Source organism: Eimeria necatrix, genomic scaffold, assembly GCF_000499385.1.
Source record: "Eimeria necatrix Houghton genomic scaffold, Enh_scaff259, whole genome shotgun sequence".
NCBI lineage: Eukaryota > Apicomplexa > Conoidasida > Eucoccidiorida > Eimeriidae > Eimeria > Eimeria necatrix.
This window is the reverse complement of record NW_013653151.1, coordinates 1-27066: the sequence shown is the minus strand read 5'-3', so window position 1 is coordinate 27066 and position 27066 is coordinate 1. Positions and strand designations below refer to the sequence as shown.

At 50.4% G+C, this 27066-nt stretch overlaps 6 protein-coding genes across 6 annotated transcripts; 2 read left to right on the top strand and 4 right to left on the bottom strand.

Annotated features, from left to right (window-relative positions):
* Positions 1 to 298: 298 nt before the first annotated feature.
* On the top strand, positions 299 to 4655 carry ENH_00035500 (GAMYB-binding protein, related; the record flags this gene model as incomplete). The annotated part of the gene is made up of 12 exons (XM_013580407.1): positions 299 to 336; positions 839 to 910; positions 1046 to 1286; positions 1471 to 1791; positions 1922 to 2069; positions 2291 to 2418; positions 2657 to 2829; positions 3210 to 3336; positions 3713 to 3856; positions 3973 to 4088; positions 4357 to 4435; positions 4599 to 4655. 12 exons carry the CDS (start codon positions 299 to 301, stop codon positions 4653 to 4655), a joined length of 1644 nt encoding a protein of 547 aa, XP_013435861.1.
* A 1770-nt stretch (positions 4656 to 6425) lies between these two features.
* ENH_00035490 (phospholipase/carboxylesterase, putative) lies at positions 6426 to 9469 on the bottom strand (the record flags this gene model as incomplete). Its single annotated transcript, XM_013580406.1, has 3 exons — positions 6426 to 6588; positions 6847 to 7117; positions 7285 to 9469. The coding sequence occupies 3 exons, from the start codon at positions 9467 to 9469 to the stop codon at positions 6426 to 6428; spliced, it is 2619 nt and encodes an 872-aa protein (XP_013435860.1).
* A 650-nt stretch (positions 9470 to 10119) lies between these two features.
* On the bottom strand, positions 10120 to 11370 carry ENH_00035480 (hypothetical protein; the record flags this gene model as incomplete). Its single annotated transcript, XM_013580405.1, has 2 exons — positions 10120 to 10279; positions 10640 to 11370. 2 exons carry the CDS (start codon positions 11368 to 11370, stop codon positions 10120 to 10122), a joined length of 891 nt encoding a protein of 296 aa, XP_013435859.1.
* Positions 11371 to 15778: 4408 nt separating this feature from the next.
* Positions 15779 to 17490, top strand: ENH_00035470 (hypothetical protein, conserved; the record flags this gene model as incomplete). Its single annotated transcript, XM_013580404.1, has 3 exons — positions 15779 to 16084; positions 16304 to 16438; positions 16633 to 17490. 3 exons carry the CDS (start codon positions 15779 to 15781, stop codon positions 17488 to 17490), a joined length of 1299 nt encoding a protein of 432 aa, XP_013435858.1.
* Positions 17491 to 18844: 1354 nt separating this feature from the next.
* On the bottom strand, positions 18845 to 20271 carry ENH_00035460 (hypothetical protein, conserved; the record flags this gene model as incomplete). Its single annotated transcript, XM_013580403.1, has 3 exons — positions 18845 to 19430; positions 19592 to 19683; positions 19831 to 20271. 3 exons carry the CDS (start codon positions 20269 to 20271, stop codon positions 18845 to 18847), a joined length of 1119 nt encoding a protein of 372 aa, XP_013435857.1.
* Positions 20272 to 23293: 3022 nt separating this feature from the next.
* Positions 23294 to 27066, bottom strand: ENH_00035450 (hypothetical protein, conserved; the record flags this gene model as incomplete). The annotated part of the gene is made up of 4 exons (XM_013580402.1): positions 23294 to 24882; positions 25000 to 25303; positions 25425 to 26209; positions 26471 to 27066. Coding segments are annotated over 4 exons (3274 nt in total), but the record flags the coding sequence as incomplete, so codon positions are not given.

The window sequence follows — 27066 nt, the reverse complement described above, 5'->3', positions numbered from 1 at the left end:
GGACGAACAGAGGAGTAGCAACAAGCATCTTCTCTGGCAAAGAATTCATCGAGAGGAATACTCTCGCATGTGGAAGCACTCTACAGAAGAGCTTGACTTACTCATATGCATAACTGTGCCTGGCAGGCTGGAAGTAACAGCAGCACAGACCAGTTCTCTCAGGCAGCGGTGATGACACTTCTACGCCAGATCTTCTCAGCTCGTGAGAAATCCCAAGCCATAGATTTGTAGTTTTGTATTCAAAAAATCAAATTCAACCGCAGTATTTCCACTAAACCAAATCAACATGTACACCACGATGGAGTCCCAGTACGGTCACATGGGGCTGATTTACATGTAGGGCTGCTAAGAGCAGAGATTCAGAATTTTGTGCGGAATTGTTTGTCCAGTAACTTTCTGTTGCTGTTAGGTGTAGGTTCCCTATAACTTCAGCCAGAGAGTACATAAATCCTTGTTAGTGCGCATCGAGGCGTTGAAAACTGCTCTGCAGGGTTCAACCTCCTTATGAGCGAGCTTTTGGCACAGAGTGCCCTTGCTTTTTAATTTTATTATACTTTCAGATTTGGTCTCATATAAGTCTTTGAAAGCCTTAGGACTGCGTTACCTGCCCTTGCTCTCCGCGCATGCATCACTATTACCAGTTTCGCTATTGGAAAGGAAGGCGACCAGTTTTCTTCACAGGCCTTATTGCGTAGCGGGTGGACTTTAACTTAGTCCGAGGTGACAGCAGCAAAGTAGCAACGGCTGCACAGCTGCTGGTGCCCTTCAAGGGGATCTGGGACGGCGGAGTTTGCAGGAGTACCCGCCGCTCAGGAAGGGCAGGCCTCGGGCCTTTCAGGCCCATTGCGCAGAAGGATCTGGATCGTGGAGTTGATCTAGCTGTGTGGCAGAATATGACGGACTTCCTCACGTATGTTGCGTCCTTCTTGCATGCGGAGTTATCTATCGCCCCCTTGCCCGCGTAGACACGCTGCTGCCACTTTCTATCTAAACTAACTGTAATGAAGAGTGACATTTGCTGCGAATTCACTTATGCTTTTTGCAGAAAGCTGCCGGCCCCCCGCTCGGGGGGTCTGACTGTTGCGGACTCCACTCTTGCTGCCTACACAATGCCGGGGGCGCAGTCACGATTGCAGAAGAGCCAAAAAGCCCCTGCGAGAGAGATCCCGCCATACTTGCATCGCCAGGGCTTCATTCCACGATGTGAAGAGGACTTTGGTGGCGGCGGCGCCTACCCAGAGATATTTGTGGCGCAATACCCGCTAGGCATGGGCAAGGAGTCTGATGTGAGTAGAGCAAAGGACGCGCCAGGCTCGCTAAAGGCTGTGTTTGCTGCAGTTATTTATGAATATGTAGAGTAACTGGCAAGGAGCTGCTCTTCGAGCTCTTGAAATTCTGTGCTCTTCCAGGCTCGTAAGAGAGCTACAAATGCCGAGCCAGGCAGCCGATTCATCCTGTCGTTTGTCGCAGAATGCCTCCTCGGGTTCAACTCTTTCGCTGCAAGTGGGGCCAGACGGGCGACTTGCATATGACCTGGTAGTGCGTCATGGCTCGAAGAAGACTGTGGTTTACACCCGGCCGGAAAGCGCACACGGCCTTCAAATGCAGGGCCCCGAGGCTGCACTGGAAGCAGCAATGGCCCGTGAACGTCCGGGCAAAGAAGAAGAGGAAAAAGAGCTTCAAAGGACGAAACAGGCGATTGAGAAGGAGCTGGAAAAGAAGAGCAACGCTGGCCGCGCCCAGCCACAGCAGAGGGAGGCCGAGTTCGTGCGGTACACTCCTGCGAAATTGGTAAGGAATTTTTACATATTATGACTAAGTATGCTGAATAGATAAATGCTTCTTTATTGGTTTTCTCACCCGACTGAAGCCTCTTTGTGCAGCAATACTTGGTGCCTCATGAGTTCCGGCATGCTGTCAGGTTGAGGGCCACAACAGTGGCTGTGCACAGCGACTGCTGCGTCTTGAAGATGTAGCAGTTGACCCGTTGGACCCTCCTCGGTTTAAGCACAAGCGCGTACCTGCAGCCCGATTTTCCCCACCTCCTCCCGTCCTCCATTCCCCTACACGTAGGACTGATCTTTCCGTGGTTCTCTTGCAATTTCCCGGTGTTTCTCATCCCGTCCTTGCTCCTTTCGCTCATTCTTTAGAGGAAGCTTGCTTGTATTTTGTGTTGTTTACCGCTCACACCATTTAGAGCGTGGGTAGAAGCGAGGATGCTGATCCTCTTGCACAGGAGGCCAACGACTTCTTCAGCACTCTGAAAAGTATGCGACTTGTTTGGCTTCAGGAAAGCTCACTCTTCAGGACCAGCAGGATTGGAAGATCCCGCCTTGCGTCAGCAATTGGAAAAACCAGAAGGGGTACACCATTCCTCTTGATAAGCGCGTTGCTGCTGACGGCCGGAACCTCCAGGATGTAAGTGCCTGTGACATCTCATAAAACGAGCTGGAGCCACGCATGCCGCATTTTTCCGATGATGTATAACGTGCCAAACGGAATAACGGACTGAGGGTACATCGCTGCCTAAAGTTCGTGAGCCACTCTATAAATCTGTTGTTTGTGGGAGGGCTTTCCCTGCCACGCAATTGGCAACTATTCGTTTTATGACGCAGAAGACGAGTAAATCAGAGGTTTTGGTCCCTGCTTGCTGCAGGTGTCGGTGAATGACAAATTCGCGTCCCTTTCAGAGGCTCTGTACATTGCCGAGCGCCAAGCGAGAGAAGAAATTCGTCTTCGAAATGAAGTGAAGAAGCAGAAGAAAATCCGCGAGGAAGAACTCAGAGAACAGCAACTTAGACAGCTTGCCGCACAAGCCAGGGCGGAGAGGTTAGATATGTGTTCTCTTGCAATTGTTGACGCGCACGCAGTTGTGGACGTACAGAAGTGTCTATTTATTTTTGGTTCCCCACACGAGTGCTTCTAATATGACTAATGATAACACGGCGGCTATCGTGTTCGTGTGGATGTCTCATGCGCAAGCTGCTCTAGGCCACTACGCCGTGTAGTGGTGGTTTTTTTCCTTGTCAAGGTTGCTCTCTTGTTTGTACTTGGCCCCGTGCCAATCTTCCTTGCGAGGGCCCGGCAGCTATCAGCGTGCAATGCCATTTCGCCTGCGTGCAGTGGCAGGAATCCCATCGGCTCTTTCTACGCATCTCGTTGATGGATGTGAACTACTGTGTAATTACTCTCTGATGCTTTTTGTACAGAGCCCAACTGCTTCAACAGTCTAGGCGTGCTGCCGCCGGCGATGCAGAGGAGGAAGCGGAAAGACAGCAAAGAGAACAGATTGCGAGAGAGAGAGAGAAGGACATTGAACGTGCTGTTCGCCTCGAGGTATGGTTTATCAGTTGAACGATCCCAGGATCCATCATTAGTCTGAGCCTATGTATTCGATGCCGTATAGTATATAACGCAGGGCAGTAAATTCTGAACGGGCTTATACGTGTTGCAGCGCCTGTTCATGTTTCCTACTGTCGAACGCTTTCATGGTGTAGAGGGACATTTAAATCAGATAGTCGTGGGATTCTCGGCAGTGCCAGACAATTATTGTTAGGCATTGCCTGGTAGATCTGTTGACCCAGCGCTGCAGTCATGATAGATTCACTGGAGGGCACAACTCTACCGCCGGTGCATGTTTTGCAAGTGCCTTTTTGGTAAAAATACGCTATTGAACCCTTGGCGAGCTTTCTTTTGTGGTGTTGTCTGGCAGAGAAGCAGAGGCAAGCGTCGCGATGATTCACAGCGTGATATCAGTGAACTTGTGGCGCTGGGTTTACCAGTGGACGCGAAGAAACAGAGGACGGACTCCATGTTTGACACTCGACTCTTCAACCAAGGAGGAGGGACAGACTCAGTGCGCTGAGGGAGCTTCATACCACGTCGAGTCATAGCTTCACGCATTCCTCCTTTCTTATCTAACTGGCCTTGCATTGGTGGGCATTAGTGCGATGTTGCGTTTGTGCACTCTAGGGTTACAAGGGGGGAGAAGACGACACGGATACATTGTACGATCGTCCTCTCTTCGCACAGCGCGGCGGCGCTGGCATCTATCAGTTCAGCCGCGACCGGTTTTCCACTTCTGTTGGGTAAGAAGATGATTTCGCGCCCAGGGATTTGGTTTGATGCCTTTTTAGCTCTTTCAGTGTTTGGTGGCAGAAGTACTAACCAGTCTAAATGCTTCCAGTAGTGCGGGTTAGGCTTAGCCGTTCCTCATCTGTTTGCCAGTCGTCTTAGTACGTCGGATGGTAATGGGTGGCAATGAGCAAGCAACGACGAGCATCGAGATGCTAAGAGGTGTCAAATGTAGTAATTGAAAAATGAAGTGTGATTGACGCTTTGTACGTGTGGTAACAGGGAAGGCTCCGAGCTTGCTGCTTTTGCTGGTGCGGATAAGACGCGGTACATGAGGACAGGTCCAGTAGAATTCGAAAAGGTACGTGTTGGTGCCAGTGCGTTCCTTGCTAAGAAACTGGGATATTCAGGAGGGAGCACATCGCCCAATGAAATGGCGCGCTGCATGATCTGCACGTTTTTTCGCCCCATGACGTAAGCAGAACTGACGACTATGCGTTTCACGTATTTTTGGTGCGCTGCAGGATGTTTCCGATCCGTTTGGTTTGGATAACCTCCTTTCTGAGGCTCACAAGAAGTAGACATTGCAACTGCATATTGCTCTAGAGGGATGTGTATCAGCTGCAGCCATAAAGCCCATTTTGGTACATTTTTGACGGGTCGTGGGACAGTGTAGAGACGACCGAGTGAAACACGTATGCGGAGGTGTCAACGCATTCGAGATCTTGCATTACAGATTTGGCGAGTTTACCGGGTTCGGTGAACTGCCATTCTTTTCTTTGTCTTAACTTCGAAGATTGCCAACATATGCATGGTCCTACGAAGATTGCCAACATGTGCATGGTCCTACGAGTTGGGCTACTTTGCATAGTCAATAGGTTGACAGAGTACAGGACTCCCATTAGCAAGTAACGCTAGGTATAGAGAGCGAGGTGGCATTGCTTTCCCCTCCATAGTCGAGAACGAAAGCGTGCGACACTTTCTGCATCACTATCGCGTCACCGAGGCTACTGCAGGGTTAGAATAAACCTGGGAAAAATCGGCGAGAAAGAACAAAGAAAATGCACGAAGTGGGATTTGAACCCACGCGGACGTGAGTCCACCAGAACTTGAGTCTGGCGCCTTAGACCACTCGGCCATCCGTGCGTGGGAGAGATGAGCAAGGCATGTAGTAAACCGATCAGCCTGAGAAACCTACCAAGACATGACAAATTGCAGGGAGAGTGCCACGGGAGCCGTCAGTGATAACAGCAATGAAGACTTGAATAGTGCCGAGCCAGCCTCTTGGAGGCGACCTTGGCCAGTTGTCCGATACTTTTAGGGGTTGCGTGCTACTACTGGCACCTCAGTTTTCGCCGAGTTTTCTATCGGGCAAAGTAAAGTAAGGGCTAATGCACTGTGAGCACGCTTGAACACTTCTAGCGGCTGCAGCAGAGGCGTGAACCTGCGTGAAAGGCAGCGAACTGTTAACGGCCATTTGCTCCTACGAAGACTAGCTGATGGATACGTTGACGCAAGTTTGATTCACCACTGATCGGCGGGGCAGCTCCCTAGGCCGCAGAGGTTTGTTGTTGTCGCTTTGCTGAACCGGAGCCACGATGATTACCGGTAGCTGTCAGCTGCATACTAAGCGCTAGCTATCGCCTGCATAACTGTTTACGTTTGATGCATTGAGTTTGGCCTACTCAAGCATTCGCAAAAGTTCAAATTCCGCTTCCGCTAAACGATGGAGGGCGCATTCGACAACGAGGTCAATGCTGCTAAGGGAAGGCTGGAGTGCTCATATCTATTATTGTGCGGAGGAAGTAAAACAATCACCAGCAGTTCTGGCCATACAAATTACAATGTTAACTGTCCAATACTGCCTATGTAAGCAAAATGCAGTGACACCAGGAAGACCAAAAAGACACGAGCATCAGAGAAGGGTTAGCTCTGGCCGCTGTACTCATTCAGCCAGCATCCCCTTTCATCACTCGATGCATTGTCGGCCCCTTTATATTTCGCAGCGCATCTGCAAAGCGCAGGGAATGATCCCACTATGATTTTCCACCTCTGTGGACAGGGTCTCCGGTGGAAAGAGAAGGTTCTTTTTCCCTGTGAAGGCAACGCATTGTACCTCTTCTTGCTCCAAATATGGTGGGGAAAATCCAAAACAAGGAGAATTTCGTTTGGTTCAATGACACTCCGAAGCGTCATGCGTCTAACGAAAGCGCTACTGAAGTGCGCGCAGCAGTGACCCTATTAAAGTTTCCCAATGATGTCCGTCCGAGCAGCTCAACAGCTTTGGGAGACGGTACGTGTTTAATCATGTCCTATCACCAAATCAAATACCCGTGTTCTGGACTGTAGCTTTATGCTCGGTATCCGTAGGGATACACTTGGCAAGTGCCGTCATTTGTGTGTTTGCAAGAGCTATCTGGTTGTGCAAAAATGTGCGAAGCGTATCTCCCCAGAGCTCCGTCCATGCAGGAGCCACTTCCGGAGTCTTCATCCATTCGTCGAGCTGAGTGAGTCCTGCACCAAAGAACGGAGCCGAGGAAAGCGGAGATTCAGGGGCACAACTGCTAGTAGCTGAAGCTAGCTTAAGAGGATCACTATAAGCTGAGCAGTCTTCTCCGTTTTTCCCGCAGGGCGCAGCTCAACATCAGTACACAAAAAATTCCAAACTTACGCGTCTGAGCTGAATTGGCAACCGATTCCAAAGCTTCTGCGATAATACCATGGACCCTTTCAGCTGCATCAGGGTCATTCCGAAGGGCAGTAAAGACGTACGTAGGGCCCCACACCTTCTCGTCTGCCTCCAAAGCGGCCGTTGCCGGTCCCGCAGAGCCCCCGTTTCCTCCAGAAAGTATAAAGTCATCCAGGGAGACGTGAGAGCTAACAAAAAGGGAGGCTAGGAACTTCCACGAGACGCTTTCGATTCCGGTGCAAAAGAGGCCGCAATAAGGCAATCTGTGTAGCTCTATGAGTCCACTTTTTAGCCCATGTTCCGCATCGTCCTCAGGAACCTCAACCTGTATTGTTAGGAAATCCATTGGGTTGCCTGCAAGCAAACTACTACCACCATAATGCCCTAAACTCACTTAGAGACAATCCTATTGGGATCAAAAGTTTTCAGTAGCAAAAGCGGCTTAAGAAAATTTGTACTGCTTATAGCTGCTGCTTTAGGACAATACAGCACAGAGCAGTTGTGGGCTAAGCGCAGCTCACCGGCGCTTTCTCCTGTAAACAGCCATTCGTTCTCCGCAGTTGCTTCCTGTGGCTCTGCCTGCAGGCGAACCTGCGTATTCTTTTGGTTCGGTTGTAAGACAAGAAACGAACGGGGGCAGAAACCGAAATATGCCAGAAACTGCCATGACTGAAGGGGCCCATAGTGTGCGTATATCTGAGCGCCGGCCGGTACGTCGCATGCCAGGCGTAAGCAAAGCGAGTGTTCATCGCCCTCGAATGCAGGAGACAACACTTGCCCGTGATAGTGATGGTTGAGCAGCTCTCCAAGAGGAACGAGAGAGGTGCAACGGGCTGGGACACGAACGAAAAAAGGTCTCGCTGCGCCTCCCGAAGCTCCCGGTTGTAGAAAAACAGGGTGCGAATCTTTAACTGGAGCCACTTCATTCACCTCCGGAAGAAAAGGCACAGAAAAAGTTTCCTGTGATTCTTCGTCTCCCTCGTCCTGAGTTTTATTGGCCTCCAAATTTGGACAGGGCCGTGAGGAGTGGTCTTCTACAAGGCAAACTTGATCAAGCAGGCCCTCGGGCTCCACAGGCAGAGAAAACGAACGTGAATCGAGAACAAAATGAGCCCACAGGAAGTCTTCGTAGCTCAGCTCACCTAGAAACACCCTAAGTAAGTCCGTGCCCTTCAAAGCGGGTGCAAGCATTGTTCGCGAGGCCGCTGCAACTTCAGCAGCTGCGGCCACTGCACCGGCTGGTAGGGAAGACACAGATAGCGAGTCCTTCGAATCCGCCAAACCTGCTGTTGCTGCTGCTCTGCAGGCAGCAAGTACACCTCGTCGCTCCTCTCCTGAAATGGGAGGAAAGGTCTGCTGCAGAAGCGGGACCAGCTCCTGTTCCATCATGCGGCACTTTGCCAGGGTACGGTTAACGGCATCCGTCAAAGCAGCATCCCCAAGGAACTCTGCGACTTTTTCAGCGTCATTCAAGAACATTGCCTCCTCCGTTGTCCCATTCTCTGCAGCCTTCGCCGCAGCTGCACACCTGTAGAGGGCCTCTGCTGTAGCAGCAGCATCAGCCGAGCCAGCAGGTGGGAGAAAACGCAGGAGAGCCCTGCCCCCTTCTTCGCCAGATGTGAACGCGAGAAATAAAAGGAAAAGGCACACGACTACATCGCAGTCAACAAGGGGCTGTACCTCTATTGGCTGCTCTTTATGATGGCCTGGTTCTTGCCTCTGCTTTGCAGTCCCAGGAGCCACTTCAGCAGACTGTGGCTTCAAATGTTCGGGTGGAAGACCCAGCAACACCTGAGCAAGGGGTGAGAAAGTGGGGTGTGCGAGGGCAGTGTACACATTGAGCAGAGCAGAAGCCGGCAAGCGTAGCAGTAGATCTCCTTGCCGTAGATCTTCTGCCGCCACAAGGCCTCTCCCTTCGCCATCAAAGTGGGCAACCTTAACCCCTGGGTGGATATATGCCCCAATCTCAGCAGCTGAAGAGCGAAACGTGGCAGTTTGACCCTCATGTGGAGTGTAGCTCCTAATAGTATTTGCCGGGGAGCAGAAGAGAGAAAACAGCCGGCGGGCCTGGGCTGCGTAGCGAGCAGTGACGGCTTTTGTTTCCTCATCGTTGGCCGTCCACTGATCCTGATGATTTTTCAGCATCACCCTAAAGGGCTTTTGCATAATCCCTAAGCAGTGCCGGTAACTAAAGGGCATTACACATCCCGCGAGAAGGCCCCATGCATCTTCTCTACTCTCCTTTTCTCTCCCTTCAGCCAGTCGGTAGCAGGTTACGCTCTTCCCACCCTTTCTACTTTCAGAGCCCCTTCTGTCTGCACCATTCTTATCTGTTTTTGGTGCTCTCCGTAGGTGACCCTCGAAGAAGTAGAGATCACTATCTGAGGCATTGTTGACTCGAAGCGCGTCGAGCCACGCTCCACAGGACACCCGCACACACCAATCACAGAGGCAGGTGCATATTCTTAGCAGCCGGAGCTCCTTTGTTTTTTCCTTAGGTCCATTTGTACACGGGGAGAGCGACCCTACCTCCTCGAGAGAGGAGGATGGACTGGGGTCGTTCACAGTCTGAATTTCAAGTCCAAGGTATCTGAAGAGAGAGGTCCGAAATGTCTCACGTGTTTCATCCTCGTCTGGTGGAGGAGGAGGTAACACAAGATATCTCGTTACTCCGTGGTCCCTGTTGCTGCAGCTGCAGTGCATCATTATCGTGCCGGAACTGACATATCTGCATCGATTTCCAATAGAAGAATTCCCGTTTCGTGAATTCCGAGCGTTTTTCTTTTTAATTTTCTTTCCCTGATCACCAACGAACTAGTGAACGCTCTGGAACTTCACTAGATTGTGGGGCCCGACGATGGCCTTTCTGGAGAGTTGATGTCTGGGTATAACTGTAACACATATCTGCTAGATCCTACAGGAAAACCGACCCCTTTACAAGCCTCAAGTCATTTCACATCAACGGCGCTACACGCTAAGGAATTCCACGCTCTTCTCTGTTGCGAGGTGCTGGCGTGGCCGAGCAACGCGGCAATCGTGACGACTCCCCACAGCCAAATGACTACCAACCTAGCTGATGCGTCACCAATCTGCTATTCTTCTACATCAACCTAAGTGCAAAAGCCTTTTCCATAAACGGCATCGTATGAAAACGCCACTTGCCTAGAGTGGCCTCGCCGCATCAGCTCCCGGCACCCGCCACTTCAGGAATGAAAAACGGACTCTGTACTTGTTAAGAAGGACCCCAAAAAGGTCCGCGCATCAACAAGCATGCCTCTGACAATTCCCATCCAAATTATAACACCAGGATGGATATCTTAGGCAAACTGGGACTGTCCGTTGCTCAAGCTAGCTAGCTATACAGCGTAAAGAATGTTCTTCTCGGTTCCATTTGAGCCGTCATGTCCCAAAGCACAAGCTTCTTGGCTCCTGTGCAATGCTATCATGAACAGCAGCTTCTGCCAAGCCACCGAGTACAGAAGCCTCTGCCGAGCCGCCATGTACAAGAAGTAGCCCCTGCCAAGCCACCATGTACAGCGGCCCCTGCTAAACCGTCATGTACAGTACTATCCCCTCTTCTATGTAATAGTATACACAAGCATGACCAGCGCAGTCCACTTGGTGTATGGTTACTACCTGTTCATGCGCCAAAGCTTGGAATCTTGGAAGCTTCAGTTGTCCGTATCGCCACAGAAGTTACGAGTATAAACGAACGAATGGCTCCGGTAGAACTCTGCTTGTTTGCCTGCGCCTAGAAGCGTCAGAAGGCTTTCGGGAGCCACGTTGTGCAGAGTAGCACCTGACGAGTTACCACTGAAATATGAACAGTGGAACTCCCCAGCGAAGTCCATACCTGCATAAATCGCCATGATTTACTTTGCGTTGAATACGCGTGAAAGGAACACCTTGATGTCGTTGAGCTCTTGCTGATTTGCTGAATGCCCCAGCCCCTCGTACAGCTTGAATGTAATGTCATCCTGGCACTTCTCAGGCCTAGCCCCCGAATCTATTAGCCTATTTCTCACGCTCTCCACGCTTGTCTGTCCGTATATCGGACGAACTATGTCATCTACAGCACCATGACAGTGCAGGATGCGAGGAACAGCCTGGGCATAATGCGGGGAAACTTGGATCTCCTTGCCGAGTGGGCACCACGAAGAAAGCGCAAGTATACCACCCAGCTTGTGTGGAGATGTGAGGCCTACCAAATACGCAAGAGCTCCACCCTGGCTGAACCCGCCAACCAGGATTCTTGAAGGGTGGATGCCTGCTTTGATCTCTGAATCAATGATTCTGTCGATCCGGGCTTTGCTGGCCATGAGACCATCCTTATCCTCACTAGAGTCTGCAGAAAGACCCCTTATATCACTCCATGCCGTCATGCGGACACCCATATTAAGCGTGACGGGGCGCGTCGGGGCCGTGGGCAGAATGAGGCGTGCCTTCTCATGAATTTGAGCAGCCTCAAAAAGCTGAAGTAGTTCACTCCATCCCCCCGCAGTGTCTCCCAGACCATGCATGAAAATCAAAGTCCCAGTTGCCTTGCTGGGGCACCAATGAAGCCCCTCTCCACCAATAGTGTCACCCGGTGAAAGCACAACAGGCATCTTCACGGCAGTGTGTACGCCTTTATCGCTGCTGGCACCCTGTAAACCGAGCCCCGCTGATCCAACAGAGCTTGGCCGTATCAATGGATAGCGTGTCAGGCAGGAACACGAGAGAAGACGCACTAGTACAGACCTGCGTGCAGAAGTCTCCAACGGTGCCCTTTGGCGAGGTGTCTCAGCCCTCACAGGCCACCGAACTGCAGTAGGCGCCGTCAAATTTGGACGAAAAATCCTTTTCTCACAAGCCAGCGATCCAAAAGCACGAAAAGCGGAGGAGCGAACAGTGCTTTGTGCCGCTAACAACACCAAAATCCCTACCAACTGCAACTTCCAGAGCTGTGTAGTTGCGGCCGGTAGCGTCATCCCACTAGGTCAGGTAGACCAGTGGAATAGTATAAGCTCACAGAAAATCCTGCCTAAATGCGCGACAACGGGTAAAAGGAAACGTCTGAAGATTGGCTGCAAACCGTCACCCTGCATCTGCCGATCGCCTGTTGGTACCATAGTGGGGCTAGGCGAGAGAGCCGCCTACGATTGCACGTTGTGTTGGGCTATAATGAACCAACAAAATATTTTAAATCGACCTTCGCGTATTTCAAAAGCTCATCTTTTGGAATGCATCACTCACGGTTGTTTTGGGGTCGCTGTGTCAGGCGTCTTCACATTCCCTAGACAGATATGAGATTTGGTTACAGCGCTGTCTTCGCTCTGAAACACGCTCCGCAATGCTCGAAACGCTATTTGTAGTTGATCTGGTCATTTTTGGAACCCTTGTGGCTATTGTGCTTTTCCATCCTTCCCTGGTCCCGAAGAGCTAGGTGAAACGTTCAGCCAGCCGCATTACATTGTGGCGCTTTCCGCGAAATTGCGCTCAAGCCTTGCTTGCGTCAGTTTTTTCTTAAAATATAAGTAGGGTGCAGACAGTGCCTTTGGCCTTGCAACTGGGACAGAGCTACACCCCTGGGCAGCGTTTCGTGCAGGCAGCGATTGAGTAATGCGTGATTTGGCTTAGAAGTGGCGCTATAATAGAAGAGTTGAAGTGCCCAATTTGCTGTGTTGGTACTGTGCTGAGCAAACCATTGGCTTCCTCTATTGGTACTTTAGGTGTCGTGTGTTTCAGGTGTAGCCAAAGTTCGCACTTGGCTCCTTACGGAGCTGCACTACTTCTGAGGGTCAGCTTTCCTGTTTTCCCTCAGAAACTTTGCTGCTTCACCCTTCAACTGCCCCAGCATTACCTTTCATAGTTTCACATTCGCTTCTTCACTTACATGAACTCAGTAAGTGTTCTGCCCTTCCAGCCGCAAGTGTTCGCGCTAATCTAGCGGTATAATCTCGTCTCTGGAATGTGTCTATTCCTCTCGAGAGGAATAGACACATTCCAGGCACGAGATAGCAAAATAAAAGCACGTATGTTATCTAGCTATACAATCGCAGGGATCTGCTTGAGTACCATGATGAGCCGGCTCCACAGCGTTTGCCTTACCATTGTTGCTCTTCTATGCACGAAACGCATCAGTTTCCGTTGATACAGTCCTTAATGTGAAATTTGTGAGTAGCGTTCCCGAGGTAGTGTTCGCCGCTTGCTAATAAGGGACTGTTAATGAGATATACGCCTCATTTTATTATCAAACGGGTAGGCCTTGCAACTTTTAAAGTCTTTTTATAGGTATTTTTTTCAAGATTAGAGTAGAATCTCACTCAAATGTGCTATTCGACACCGGTCCTGATTGCAAATTTTCAGCAAGAAGTTCAGTTGTTAAATAGCGTTCACTGGGGTTGAATGGACGCGGCTTGCGACTTTAATGCCATTGTCTTCTAGGCGAATCGACAGGTAGGGTTGTTAAGGTAGCTATTGTAGGGAGTTTGCTTCCCTCATCGAAGACGTAACCATACCTACGATCGTTGCTGCGACATAGGGTCTCTATCCTTCTTTGCGCAGTCATTTCCCTACGCGTACACAGGATTCGTACCGCCGTATATATATCATTAGATAGCTTATGGTTGGAAAGCTTGGTTGACTGCGGAGTCAACCGCCAATCGGCGGTCACTCCCAAACTCGCTGTTCCATGAAAGAGGGACTACGCAGAAGGCGCCGGTCACACAAGACAGACCCAGTTCAGGGTCAAGGCAATGCTGAGTACTCTGCTGAAGCCGATAGCTAGGGTCTTGCGCACATCCCTATTGGTTTGCTGGCTCTCATGCCCACAGTTATCGCATCTTCAACAGCTGCCTCCTCCTTGACCTACGTTCTGACACGTAAGAAAAACAGCCTCAAGACAAAAACGCCCTGAGAACTTCGGATTACTATACCTTTCTTATTGTTGAGACTAGCCGGACAGGGTGGGTGGATGGAAGTCCGCCCGTAAGGGAATGAGTTTATAAAGAAATGCAGTGGTAACTATTGTGAAGAAATTAGCGGTGACGACCCTTAGTCTCTTTATAGAAACAAGCAGCATCTCAGACTGCTCAAGATTGGAAGGGACGCTCCGAGAAGTCCTATAGTGTGGGAGCTCATGCGTGCCGCAGCCGGCACTGGACGATACCAGGGAAATTCACGGCAAATTAATACATGGTGGCACCTACAGAATCAAACAAGACCAACATTGCCTGACCATTAAGAAGCTGTCACCTTCGCATGCAAGATTAGCGTACAAACGAAAGCAAACCGACTGAGCAACAAAAGCTGGAAGGCTGGTGCTATGTGTTGCCTTGGAGCATATTCCCATTATCCATTTAAAGAGGTGATGAATTACTCCTCTGCAGAGATGTGTATTAGATATGCAGCGCAACAGAGAGCATAAAATCAACGTACAGAGCTGCAGATTCTTCAAAGATCAAACATGCACCCCACATGGCAACGAAGACGTAGGAGCAAAGAACAAAGCAGCTAGTGTCGGCATCCATAATGCTGTGTATTTAACTGGAATATGTGATTTTCAACAAATGGCAAGAGATAGGGAAGACCAAACCGACAAAGTCAAACAGCCGCAAAGTGGACTGCCCTGACTACGAACAACTGATATGAGTATCCGGAGCAGTGAGATGATATTCTGACGAAATGAACTTTATGTTTTAAACTGGGCAACGAGAAGAAGTGATGTTTAAAAGCGACGCCTAGACGGACTTTCGGAACTTTCAAACTGTAATGCTGAAGCTGGATACATGGAAATAACTGTGCGGAACATCAATCCGTTGTCAGCTGCGTCAGTTCTTACTCCCTACCGAAGAGAGTGTTGCTGCAGTTAAATAAAGAACTAAAATTTCGTGCCATAAATTTGAAGGGGGTATCAAATACATCTCGAGAAAGCGACGACTTGTGCAGCCCGCACAGCCCCAGCAGCCCCTGTTAGTTTAATGCTGTCTCGTTGCCCGCCTGTGTTAAGTTTTGAAACCCTGGAGGTCTCCCATCCAATGAACACTTGAATTAAAAGGATTGTTTAGGTTGATTGTTTCTAGTTTGCTAGCTGCTGGAAACGCAGCAGCGCGGCTTGGGCTACACCGAACGAAGCGATGGTAGAGAAAAGCTCAGACAGCACTTTAAGGAGTAGTGGAGGGAAGACGGTGACGCTAGCTACCTCGAGACAAGCAGGATCTACCGTCGATCCTTCATGTTCAGCGCCTGGTGATTTGAACGAGACCAGTTATACAGGCATTGATACTACAGTCGCCACTGGCTCGCCAGCTGCAACCACAGCATTCAAGCCTTTGCGTTTCTTGCAGCTTGTGGCACTTACGGGCTTCTTAGCTGCTGCCGCATCGGTTATAGGAAAATTAGCTTTTGACTTCAGCCCTGGCGAACCACTGCAGCAGTTGTCAAGCGTTTTTCGGGAGAAGCTTTTTCAACCCGTTCCGGTGGACGACGGAATTGTGTGCGGCGGCCCAGAAAAGGGATTTACGCGCCTTGATCTGAATCCCGGTAGCTTTGGAGCCCTTTTAACAGAAACGGGGAAGGCGCTGCTGCTCGCCACCTCCGGCGCTCGTTGCGACCTCAGAATCGCAAAGACCCCAGGAGGAGTGCCCGTAGGAGCAGCAGTTTCCTTCTTTTTCTCTGTCCTGCTTCTGCGCGCCCTGGTTTTTGGTTGTATGCTTGCTTGCAACGGCCTTATGCTCAACTTTCACGTCAAGTGTTTATTGGTTGCCCCATCAGCTGGAAGCAGCAGCGTCGCAGTATTCGCGGCAAACTTCCTCTGTTCCGTGGCGTTGTCTTGGCTTTTTTTGGGGGAGCAGCTGAGCTACCAATTTGTTGCCGGTGCGGCTTTTATGCTTTCTGGAGTAGCGCTACTTTCTTTGCATAGGGGTAAATCTCATTCGCGGGCTCCAAAAGAACATACAGCGTAGTTGACGCTGCAGCTTGTCATTCCACTTGCATATTTCTGTGTTCGCTGACAAATTCATTTGGTTTGTCAAAATGGATCCATCCGTAGTCGCATTTGATGATACCACGAAAAGCCACGACAGCGATAAGGAGCTGTGCTCTTCATCTTCACTACCGGATCAGCAGGAGGATCTGGGAGAGAAATCCTCCCATACTACCCCATCTGACGACAAAGGCTCCAAGTCTACGGACAGTGTGCGAGAAGAAGGCCTAAGAGCCTTTAGAGCCGGGGATTGGCGAGGCGCGACGGACGCCTGGAGCCGTGGCCTTCGCACCCTTGAATATATATTGGCTAAAGAAGACGAATTTGATGATGACAAGAAAAGGGAGTTCGCTGCTGTATGCTCCACAATCCTGCGTACTACAAACGGAACAGAGCCCGGGATGCCGTGCTGGCTTCTTCCCTATGCCCCTCACGCACAAGCCGACATGCATGTGTATATTTGCCATCCCTTGTCAGACGCCGTGTCACTAGCTCTGTGTGTGAAACAGACATTCGCACGACAACAAAACACATTAGGCTGATTGCATTATCTCTGGTCTTGTGCGTTCCTGTAGATGCACCAGTCGTACTTGCTAAACCTGTCGCTCTCCTGCCTCAAGGAGGGCCGCTGGGCTGCATGCATCTTGTACAGTGACAAAGCACTGCAGAATGACCCCAATGCCTTAAAGGCTCTGTACAGGAAAGCCCAGGTGAGGAACTAAGTAGATCTTCTTCGCACGTCAGGTCATATCTGTTGACTAGTTGCATTGCTTCCCTCCTGTAATATGGTTTGTGGTGCATCCAGTAGCTCTGTGGATGCAGCGATAAACAAGCGCGGATATTGCGTGAATATTTGGATGCGTTTTCATTACATGTAGTTGTTTTGCCTTTGTAGGGTGTTCAGGCCCAGCAAGAGTTGGGTGACTTTGATGGAGCTTTGGCTACCGTAAATCGGTATCTTACAGTCTCTCCGGGGAGCCCTTTAGCATTATCATTGCGATCTCAGCTGAATCACTTGAAGGCGACTCACGCCATCAAGGAAAAGAAGCTTGTAAAGGGGATGTTTCGCAAACTGGAACATGATCCGAGGTCTGAGGCAGTGGAAGCCACAGCTACAGAGACAGCGAGGAGCAAAACAAGCGTTCTGGGTTCTCTCGGGAGGAAGCTTATTGGCTGGCTTGATCTTTTTGGCCATCAGAAGCGTGTTGAGCAGCCCGAGATTGAACAGAACCGAGATGCGTTCGAGAAGTTCAATGCTGCAAATGCGAGAGCCCAGCTAAATTTGTTTGAAGGAGCAGGCTGCGGGCCTTCGTTTGATGACCGCCACAAGGATGCTGTGGCCAAGGCTTTGGCTGCCATGGCAGGCGAACGAGATTTGGATCCAGAGAAATCTTCGAACTCTGAGGACATACAGCGCCTTGCGCGTCTCGTAGACAGATACCAGAAACTGCACAGGGGAGACGCCTCGCTCATAGAGAAGCTGCGGTTTCACGTTTATCTTGTTCTGTTCGGGATCAAGCAGATTGCGTCGAAGGCTTGTAGGAGCTGCTGGCGAAGGAAGCGGATATGCGAGAAAAGTAAAGGGAGTTCGGATTGGGAAGAGGTAGAGCCCGAAGTCGCCAGAACATCCGGAAGTGCAACGCTCAAAGGCGATGGAAACAGGGCGACTTCTAGCATAGCCAGTCGGCGGAAGCAGCACTGCGCAACTTCAGAGGCTGCTCGCAGGAACCGCAAGCGTCGTAATCACTCCATCGAGCCGTAGAAGCAAGCCCCAAGGAAGAGTCGATATGCTTTACGAAGCGAACCGTAGGGGGAACTGATGTGGCATCGCGCAGCTTCCAGGAGAGCCGCTGTGCATGGAACGCTGCAGTAGCGCACAGCACCAGATGAGGAGATCCATATACTGCAGTACGCGTGCACATTCGAACAGCCGGAATCAGAGCGTCAAAGTCACAGTGTTCTTGCACACTTCGTATTACGCTGCTTCCGGGGACAGTGACGTGGGCTTCCCACAACGTGTGCAGTTAGCTGCGCGCAGCTATTGGGCACTCGCAAGGCAATTTATCACGGTGACAGCTCTCGCAAGGCTACCACTTTGTTCGAGATTTCCGTTGCTTCCATTTCAGCAGTCGCTGTTAACCAATGTGCTTGCTTCTTGGCATCTCGCCGTTGTACTAGAGTTGCCAGCAGTTAATCTGGCTACAAACTCTACAACTGGGGGACTGCGCCCACTAAGTTCGCACGAGGAGCTGGCTGCCCCCCAGCGGCAGGTGGCTTCCTGTGGCATGTTACTCGTTCAACACTCAAATTGCTCGCCGCACGCCTAACTGGGCGGACTAGGAAAGCCGCACAAGAGTGTCTACAGTTGAGGGCTGACACGATCGAAGCTTTAGCGTTCCGCTTCGGCCGCATCTGAGCTGAACTAGCGAGAAGTGTGGCGTCTGTTCCCACGTGCTTCCCTAAGCTAAGTGCTGGAAGACTACTGGCAATATGGCAAAAGCCAGTGTGACTCCCTTGGTTTCGATGCAGCACTTGTCTCCCCACTACTCTGCTACTGCTGCTGGGGAGGGGTAATGAACGCCCCCTAAATCACTGAAGCACTGAACTGAGGTTGCGAGCTCCCGAAGCACGCGCGTATCCAGCACCAGAACCCAAACTTCAAGAAATATAAAATGTCAACCTCACATGGCAACTGAAAATGCCGAACAAAGACCTATCCATAATCCCGCCAATGTTTAGTGCCGAATGACTCTCCGTCTAGCAGCGCGCACCGTGATTCCTTGGCATCACATCGCCTGCTGCTTCAAGCCCTCGTCACAGCAAATACCCAGTAAGCCGTCTCCGCAAGTCACTTCGTGCCACTGCGTTGCTAACATTTGCAGCAACCGTCCCCGTAAAAGTGCATGGGGCAGAAAGGCATGAGACAAAATGGGCCTCAGACAATTGTCCTTTCAAACAACGGGGCATCTACCCCGTCTTTTATCTGCAGCGTCCACCGACAAGCTGCCAAAACTTCGTGGTTGTGATTGTTGATGCGGCAGTTGCAGAGGAAAGTGGAAAACAACAGCCGTTTCCTCCCTGTAAGCCAAAGCAGCACGCTGTGCGAATCTTAAAAATTAAAGTTCTGCGCCATGAGGGGCCCGTCGGTCCCCAGAATTCTCAAATTCTGGCTCAGGTTCAAGCTCCGCCTCGTAGCTCAGACCAATAATGTCCTCAATTGTTACTTGAACGTTGGGGCCAGGGTTGAAGGTGTCCACCAGATCCTGTGGGTCTGCTTTCAAAGCGCCTGTGCGTTTGCTGTAGTACAGGCGCAGACGAAATTGCTCCTTCATCCACCCGTTTATCATGCGAATACGAGCTTGCAGTTCAGCGTTCGACAGCTCCTCCTCTCGCACCCTAGGCTCTTCAGCTTCTAGCGCCACCACATCATCAGCAGACATCTCGAACCTCTTTGGGACCGGGTCTCCCTTTCTCTCATACTGCGCCTTCTCCCGTTGGCGGGTTTGATCCCAAATCCGACGATCCGCAGCAGCGCGCAGCTCCACGAACAACTCGGGGACATCTAACATCTTCGCAGGATGATTAATGACAGAGTATGCCTGCTGCAATAGATGAACGTTGCCCTTGACCTTCTTTGGTCCCCTCAGTACGTCACGATAAATTGACTCGTTTATATATTCCAAAGCCCCCTGATATTTAGGTCTGCGCCAAATTTCACAAAGAAGCAACCAAACGCCAATAGTCCACCTCTAATCTCAACCACTCCTCCTCTCTATCAAGCAGACAGAAGAAGCTAACACAGATGATTTATAGGGCTACTAGGGCAAGACACACAATCTGAACAGGGGTAAGGCTGGACTTACGCGGTCTGCAGGCGGGGAACAAAAATTCGGTCGATGAGGTCATTAAAAGCCTTCGCATCGCTCGCCTGTTCAGCAAGAGGATGCCCACCTTCCTGTGAAAGCACAAGGCAAAGTGGCCCCTGTGAACCGAGCACGTGATACGGCAATTACGGTGCGAATCTACACTCATCCTTTAATGGCTATAATGGGCATATGTGATGGCGCTGCTCTCAACGTGAGCTTATAACCATTCGACATACTTCGTCCGAGCCGAAATTCTGGAAGAGGTTGCCAAAAATGCTCTGTAAACTTGGCTTCTCTGGCTGAGATGCAGGAGTGCTGCCCTGAGAATTCGAAGAAACGCCTCTTAAACCGCTTGCCCGATTTTCTGAACTTCCTTTGGACCCCGAAGGTCCTGCGTCACCTCCATTTTCAGGGATCTCCGGCACGAGACCACCCGACGAGTTTTTCTTGCTCCTACCCGGACCACCTCCCTCTTCCCTTTTCCTACCGTTCTCAGAATCGTTTCCCACTCCACTCGTTTCGTTGCTGTTGGATCCGCTCGCTTCTACGACCCAAATGCAGCTCAAATTAGTACGCAGGAATCCGACTACGTTGCTAGGATCGGATTGGCCCTGAAAGGTTCCGAGAGCGAGCAAAGCCGCAGTAGCGGCGTGTCGCAGGAGCCTAGGGACGGTCATTGGTGGAAGCAAACCAGTCACAGCAAGTTAAAAAGCTGTTAAGCTGAGAAGACCACAGTTCTGCGCCAGCTCCCTCCTCGACGCTCAGGATAGTATTGCCGGCGAGGAGGAAAGCTGTCCGCGTAGCTGGCCCTCCACAAGAGGAGCCACAATTAGTGCAAATGTGAACGGGTTAGGCCGCAGAGCACACAAACTGCCGAACGCCACTGCGGTCATAAGTGGGGGGTCGACGTGTTAAGCATCCAGCGTTACCGCAAGGCGTACTCGCCGCTGGAGTGAGACGGAACGGTGGTTACTTCCAAAAATTCTCATCTGACGACTCCCAATAAACGAATTCTACACAAAATAAACAAAGAAAGCAGCGGAAAAAGCTCAATCCGGTTGTATTGGGAGTAGAGAACTGAGAGCGCTGCAGCTGCCAGGGCAATCGCTCAGCCAATGCGTCCTGGGAACGGGCGTACGACGCAAGCTGCTCTTCAGAGCAGCAAGGTTGTACTAATCAAAAATTACCAGTTAAATGAATTTTTGTCCGTAAATGGAAACAATATTAGTTGTATGATCGCGACCGTTTTGAGTTACCCAGTCGAGTGTGTCCCCTACCGGAAGCCAGTGCTAGCATCGGTCCACGGGTGCTGCAACGGCTCGCGAAGTGCAAACTTACTAATTTCAGCATATTCGGCGTAGTTGCCTAGCGGACTTATAACATGCATTGCTGAGTCCCCTTCTGGAGGCCCTCTGCACGTTCACATAGCCTCCACCGACTACTCATCGTCTTTCCTCAATCTGCCCAAAGCATTCTGCTGCGTTCAAGCCTAACAACGTCTTTTGATCTGGCATATATGGAATACTCTTATAATTAGCACTGACGACGTAAGAACAACATCAACTTTATCTGGAGTAGGAAATGCTGATTCGAAAAGCTGCCTCGAAAATTGTAGTCGCGGTTCTGGGTTTCCAAATCTCCAGCGAAGTGGATAGAAGTTTCTTCCGCGGCTGAAAAATTAGATGCGCACAGCGATATATATGTAGCCCATACACGAGGACTATTTTGAAATGGCCTTGCCGTGAGAATCTGGGGAAGCAGACGGCTAAAAGGAGCCTTAATTTGGAGGCGCATTGAGCGATAGGCACGCCTAAAGACACCTCTGTTCATTTTCCAAACCTTAACAACTTTTCTCGATTTGTATATTGCCATTGTCTGGATACTATCGCTTCCCAATAGTTGCATCGATCGGCTATTCATCGCAGTTCTAGTAGCAGATGAGCGAGCTCTAGAAAAGAAGATTTTCGTAGGTTTTATGTTAGATCTTACGTGAAACACAACCGCAAAGATTATAGCTGCCTCTGTAGATTAGTCAGCGCACCCAGGGCTGCGAAGCAAGCAAAACTGCGGATACTGCCGAAAACTTAATTATAATTGATGCAGTGTACAAGCTTCCTAAAGATCGGAGCAGGCACCTGTACAACAGTGTCTCAGGTGACTGGTGAGTACATATCAATTTGTGAGGGCTGAAAACTGGCAAAAAATATGGTGAACTGCACATTAATGAATTTTCTACTTTGCTCTCAGCAGCTTAGCGCAAACTCCAAAAATGGGAGAATTAACTAAGCAGTAAGTTATCAGTTTCGCTTTAATTGCTTTTAAGATAATCCTAACTCGAAGGCGCCTGGATGCTGAAAGCTACATGGTTGTGCGGGGGTTGAGGTTAAAAGACACCACAACATTGCCTCCCCGTGAGGCAAGAGGGATGCCAATTGCCTCCTGTTCATGCAGCAGTTAAAGAAAATTCTAGGCTACCACACGAGTTGAAGCGCGTTGTTTTAAGCAGCAAATAGTACACATAGCTAGGAGCAAGGACAACGCAGCAGTAGCCTCTGCAGGTTCACTACCTCGTGTGAAAGAACGAACAGATGCAAAAGCTACACGCTATCGCCTTGTTTTCTTGCTTTCCAACAATATCACGAAGGGTGGCAATAACATGTAAATATCCGTCAGAGTGCTGTTCAGGTGACGTTCAGACGTAACAGCCCCTCAAGGGCATCTGCTTTGACAAGTTTTGCTCTCTTGTGGCTTCGTCGCAGGAGCTAAACATAAGCAGCAGTTTTGCAGTATCCAAGCGGCTCACAAGAGGGCAAAGATTCGGACTGCGGTCGTTCGTTTTGGTTTCGCCGCCCTTCACTAGAACAACTGAAAGTTTGCAAGTCATTCTTGGGTGCAGTATCGCATATGAGGCAGTGTGAAGACATACGTGAGTTTTTCAAATGCAGGTGATATTCCGTACCAGAAAGTGCTACATTTCTTAGTTTCTTATATACTGCACAGAAGTAAAAGTGCCGTGCATCTAAGGCTTCTTCAATTTGAGAACAAGTAACGGTAGGTGCCTGCGTTTGTTAGTCTGCCGATATGACAAATGGCAGCTCTGAAGAGCTACAGCGAGAGCTGCAAGAGCTTTCTCTGCACCTATTGTATACCTCCAGACGGAATGAGGGCGCGGTAAAGAAAGCGGTAGGCGCGCCGGACACAAAAAAGGACTAATTGGGCCACAGAAACTTTCCAAAGTTCGATAGGAAATTCGCGAAGAAAACAGGAAAAATTGTTGCTGGCCACGCGTCTAGTCAGATTTTTGGCCGAGGCAACACGGCTGAAAATCTAAAATGGGTGAATCAACATTCGAGAAAAATATACATCAACACACAACACCATTCTCTGCTCCAACCACTCCTGCTGCTGTTGACGGTGCTGAGCTTTCGGGAAGGACAGCAGCAGCCTCCCCAGCTGCCCGTGGAGAAAGTGGTCTGCTTTCTTCACTCCAGGCACAGCCTCCCCAACCTTGTCATAAGTAGGCAATGGCCAATTCTTGATCAAACAGTTGCCTCCAGACCCGAACAAAAAACCCTTTGCGCCAGGGACTCCTGCTGCTGTCCTTGCTTATGCAGCTTGTGGCGCTGAAGTGTCAGCTACCGATACTACCGATAGAAGTCTGTTTCAGTTGCTTAGCTACGGCCACAAATAGGAATTGAATTACTGCTTTTTCGGTATTGGTTGTACCTGCGTCTCAGAGAACTGTTCTGTTCGATGCGATCGACGATAGGGATTAAGCGCTGGTCCTGTGCTGACTGCTCGAGGCTCATGAGTGTTGACGGCTGTGAAACGCCTCCCCCACCTCTTGGTCTCAAAGGCCAGAGCTTGGCGGTCTGCTACGTCCACTGGAATGTCCTCAGATTCCAATGATGAAGTAGCTACGTGAACGACTGGAGTCTTTGATTGCTGTGTGTCTCGCCCTAGTCGCGCAATTTTGTCGTTGTGGAGCGAAGCATATATACTGCCTGCTTTACTCTCTTCAGTTTCAGTTATCGTTTCTTCTTGTTCCTGCGTAATCTCGCTAGAGCTCCGACCTCTTAGCCACCCCACAGCGGCGTGTAGAGCATCTTTGCTCCCCTCCCGCTGAGCAGGCTGCTGCTTCCCAGATGGTGCCATGCTGCTGAAGGTGGAATATGCACTGCGTAGTGCTAAGGAGACGCGTCTACCGAAATTCGGAGCGGAACCTTCCGCTTGGCCATCAGATCTTTGCTCGCTTCTTTCAATGTTGACTTTTACTGGCTCTTCCTTTTCCTTCTGTGCTTGGTGAACTGCCCTTGTTGGCCTCCCAATGGAGGGTACAAAAGGAGCTACAGAAAATGCAACATTTCTTCTGTTTTTCCTTGAAGAGTATGCATCAAACTCTGGAGGTTGACGATCGCCCAGCCTAGCTGGGTCTCCACTACTTCTCTCTGATAACCTGTCGATCGGCCCAGACGAGGGTATTTTAGGACCAACATTCGGTTGGTCGCAGGCGACTCCGGTCATTGAAGGTTCTTCAAGAGCCAATGCTTGGCCTCGTTCTGCGGCTTCCGACACTTCCAGAGACTCCAATAGCTTGCCGTCACTCTCTACATCCCGAAGGTCGCTTCCAGGCATGGATTTTGCATTGTGCAGACCACCAACGGGGTTCCAATTTGAACCGCTGCGCCCACGCAGAGCTACATTTGCAGTGAGCTCTCCTACGCTTGGGAGAAAGCTATTCGTGTTGTTGTCCTCTCCATCTAAGGTGCCACTATTGCGAAGGGGCAGAGACGATTGCGTCTGTGGCAAACCAAAGGATGAGGGATGCAGCTCGGATGCAGTTGGTCCCTGAGATGCCTGGCACGTTAACTTTAGGGAGCTTGAGTCTTCCGAATTTGTTTTTCTTAAATCGGACACAAGTGTTCTTCCGCTTATTAAAGAAACTTCCCTTACATCAGGTGGATCGCGGCAAGGGATGTCTGAACACTTTATTGGGGCCAATGGTAACGTGCCCTGAGAAAATCCAGCACTTCGCTGCGTAGCTTCGTCAGGTCCGCCAGGCTCCGCATCCACGACGGCCTTTATCTTCAAAGTATCACTACCGTTCCCGTTTCCGGGATAAGCCCCAGTCAAAGAGCCCTCTGGAGCAGCATAAGTGTCACCACACTTTTTACGCGGTGCTTCCAGCCCTTTTGTTGTCCCTCTAATCAGTGATCTAGAAATTGAGACTGAGCTTTCCCCTGTATTAGGAATGCATTCGACGGAGCTGATATCTTTTCCTGATTTCTCTGCACATCCACACATAGAAATTCGGATGCAGCTGCCTCGTCAAAACCACGTTCCAAGAGCAAGCTTAGCCTAGCTCGCCCTGGATACTTCAAGAAAACACGGGACAACTGACTCACGTGAAAGGGCCTCCTCTGCCGGGATAGGTTTTGTTCGTACTTTTTGACGGGAAGTGACAACCGGAGCTGGTTTTGCAACAGAAATATCGGGGGTTATTGGCTTCGTCCGAGGCTTTAATTCGCCCGCATCTTCCGGACCGTTCTTCAATTTAAAGCCAGCAGGAGTAGCCTGAACTTTGCCAAGTACCAGTGTAGTTTTCTCTTCAGAAGAACAGTCCCACTTTATACGGCGCACAATAGATGCAGCCTGTACCCATGTTCTCACATCTCGTCCTCGCCAGGTGGCTTGAATGCGGGTAGCCTCCTAAAATATCCAACACACACGTTACGTGTTCCTGTAGAAGCTCTTCACTGGGCTTATGCACCCAGATATATCTTCTTTTACTTCTACTCAATGCTGCCTCACGAAAATCAGGAACACTTACTTTCGCATTCGCCGCCGAAGGCTTGGTAAAGTCATGTAGGGTAACGCAGTTGTTTTCTGACTTCGCTGACTTGGCCGAAACGCTGAAGTAAGAATCCCCTGAGGGAAGAAGCTTCGGCACGCTCCCCTCATGAGCACTGTGTGGAGTTACTGAAGAGTCTAGATGCCCTTGATAGGTAGACGCAACGGCGTCTAAAGAGGGCTGCGCTTCCGTCGTACGCTTAGATGACTCTTTTGCGTTTATGATAGTAGAACTCCCAATCTCAGCGCCTTCGTGCCCATGTTCCTCTAAAACGCAGCTGCTCTGCCTCACAAGGGTGTCAGCTGGGACTACGCCTACTGTTCTTCTTGGGGATATCGGCTTCGCTGGTGCGGGTCGCGCAGTTGGTGGACCAGCATGTGAAATGAAGTGACTACCCTTTGGCCTCTTGAACAAGTGGCGTGCGGCCACTGCACCACGTTTTTTACTACTTTCCTCCAATTCGCCGTGCGCAACGGGGAGGGAGACAGGCTGCGCTTCTCTGCACTGAATGAAGCCCTGTGATGAGCGGCTCCGTTTAGGAGCCACCTTGAGTGTAAGCGTCTTGCCCCCTGCAGTATGTGTGTGAAGTCGCAAAAGTGGTACTTCCACAAACTCTTCCGTATTCTTCTGCACTTGTGTGGGCTCAGATTTAGCCGCTCCAGTGAAGGCATTCGACGCGACTGGCGAACCAAGCGCAGGATTATTTGTGGAACGCGTGCACCTGAATACTTTAGACGCTTTCCCTTCAAGCTTCTTATTAGTGACTGCATAACAAACAACAAAACAACAACACGAAGCATCGCTTCACATTCTCATCGCAAAATGGTACAACCCAAACTACTCGGACAAGTTCATCTCAACACCAGTACCACTGCAATTCTCATTACAAAACACGATACTCTAACAACGAGACACATAGCGCAAGACAATCTATAGAGCAAATGGTAAACGGGCAAAACCGCAATAATAAACATCTAATATGTAACATCGTCGTCCAACTGATCCAATCCAACGAGAGGACTCACGCGGAGTCGACGAATCACGCAGCTCCAAACACTTGGCAACCGTCTTCAATGGACATAACACAACACCTTCATCCGCACCAGACACTCCTGCCCCTCCAACTCCTTCGCCTCTCGCACCTCCTGCAGCTTCTCTGAACGGTTCCAGTGATAATGAACTGTCGCCACCCAACGCACCGCTCTTAGCAGCTGCCTGCTTCGCGGCAGGAGGTCCCGCAGGCTTCCCAACAGACACAGCCTTCCCAGCCGCCTTCCCACTAACCGATGCATCACGCCCTTCCAAACGCTCCGCTTCCGACTTCGTCATCGGACCAAACACAACGCCTTCCTCCGATACACCTGCGCCTGCCCCAACCGCTCCTCCCTCCGCTTCACCTGCTGCAACTGCTGCAGCCGGTCCCCGCGCTCCCGGTGCCGCTTTTGCTGAACTGTCGCCACCCAACGCCCCGCTCTTAGCAGCTGCCTGCTTCGCGGCAGGAGGTCCCGCAGGCTTCCCAACAGACACAGCCTTCCCAGCCGCCTTCCCACCAACCGATGCATCACGCCCTTCCAAACGCTCCGCTTCCGACTTCGTCATCGGACCAAACACAACGCCTTCC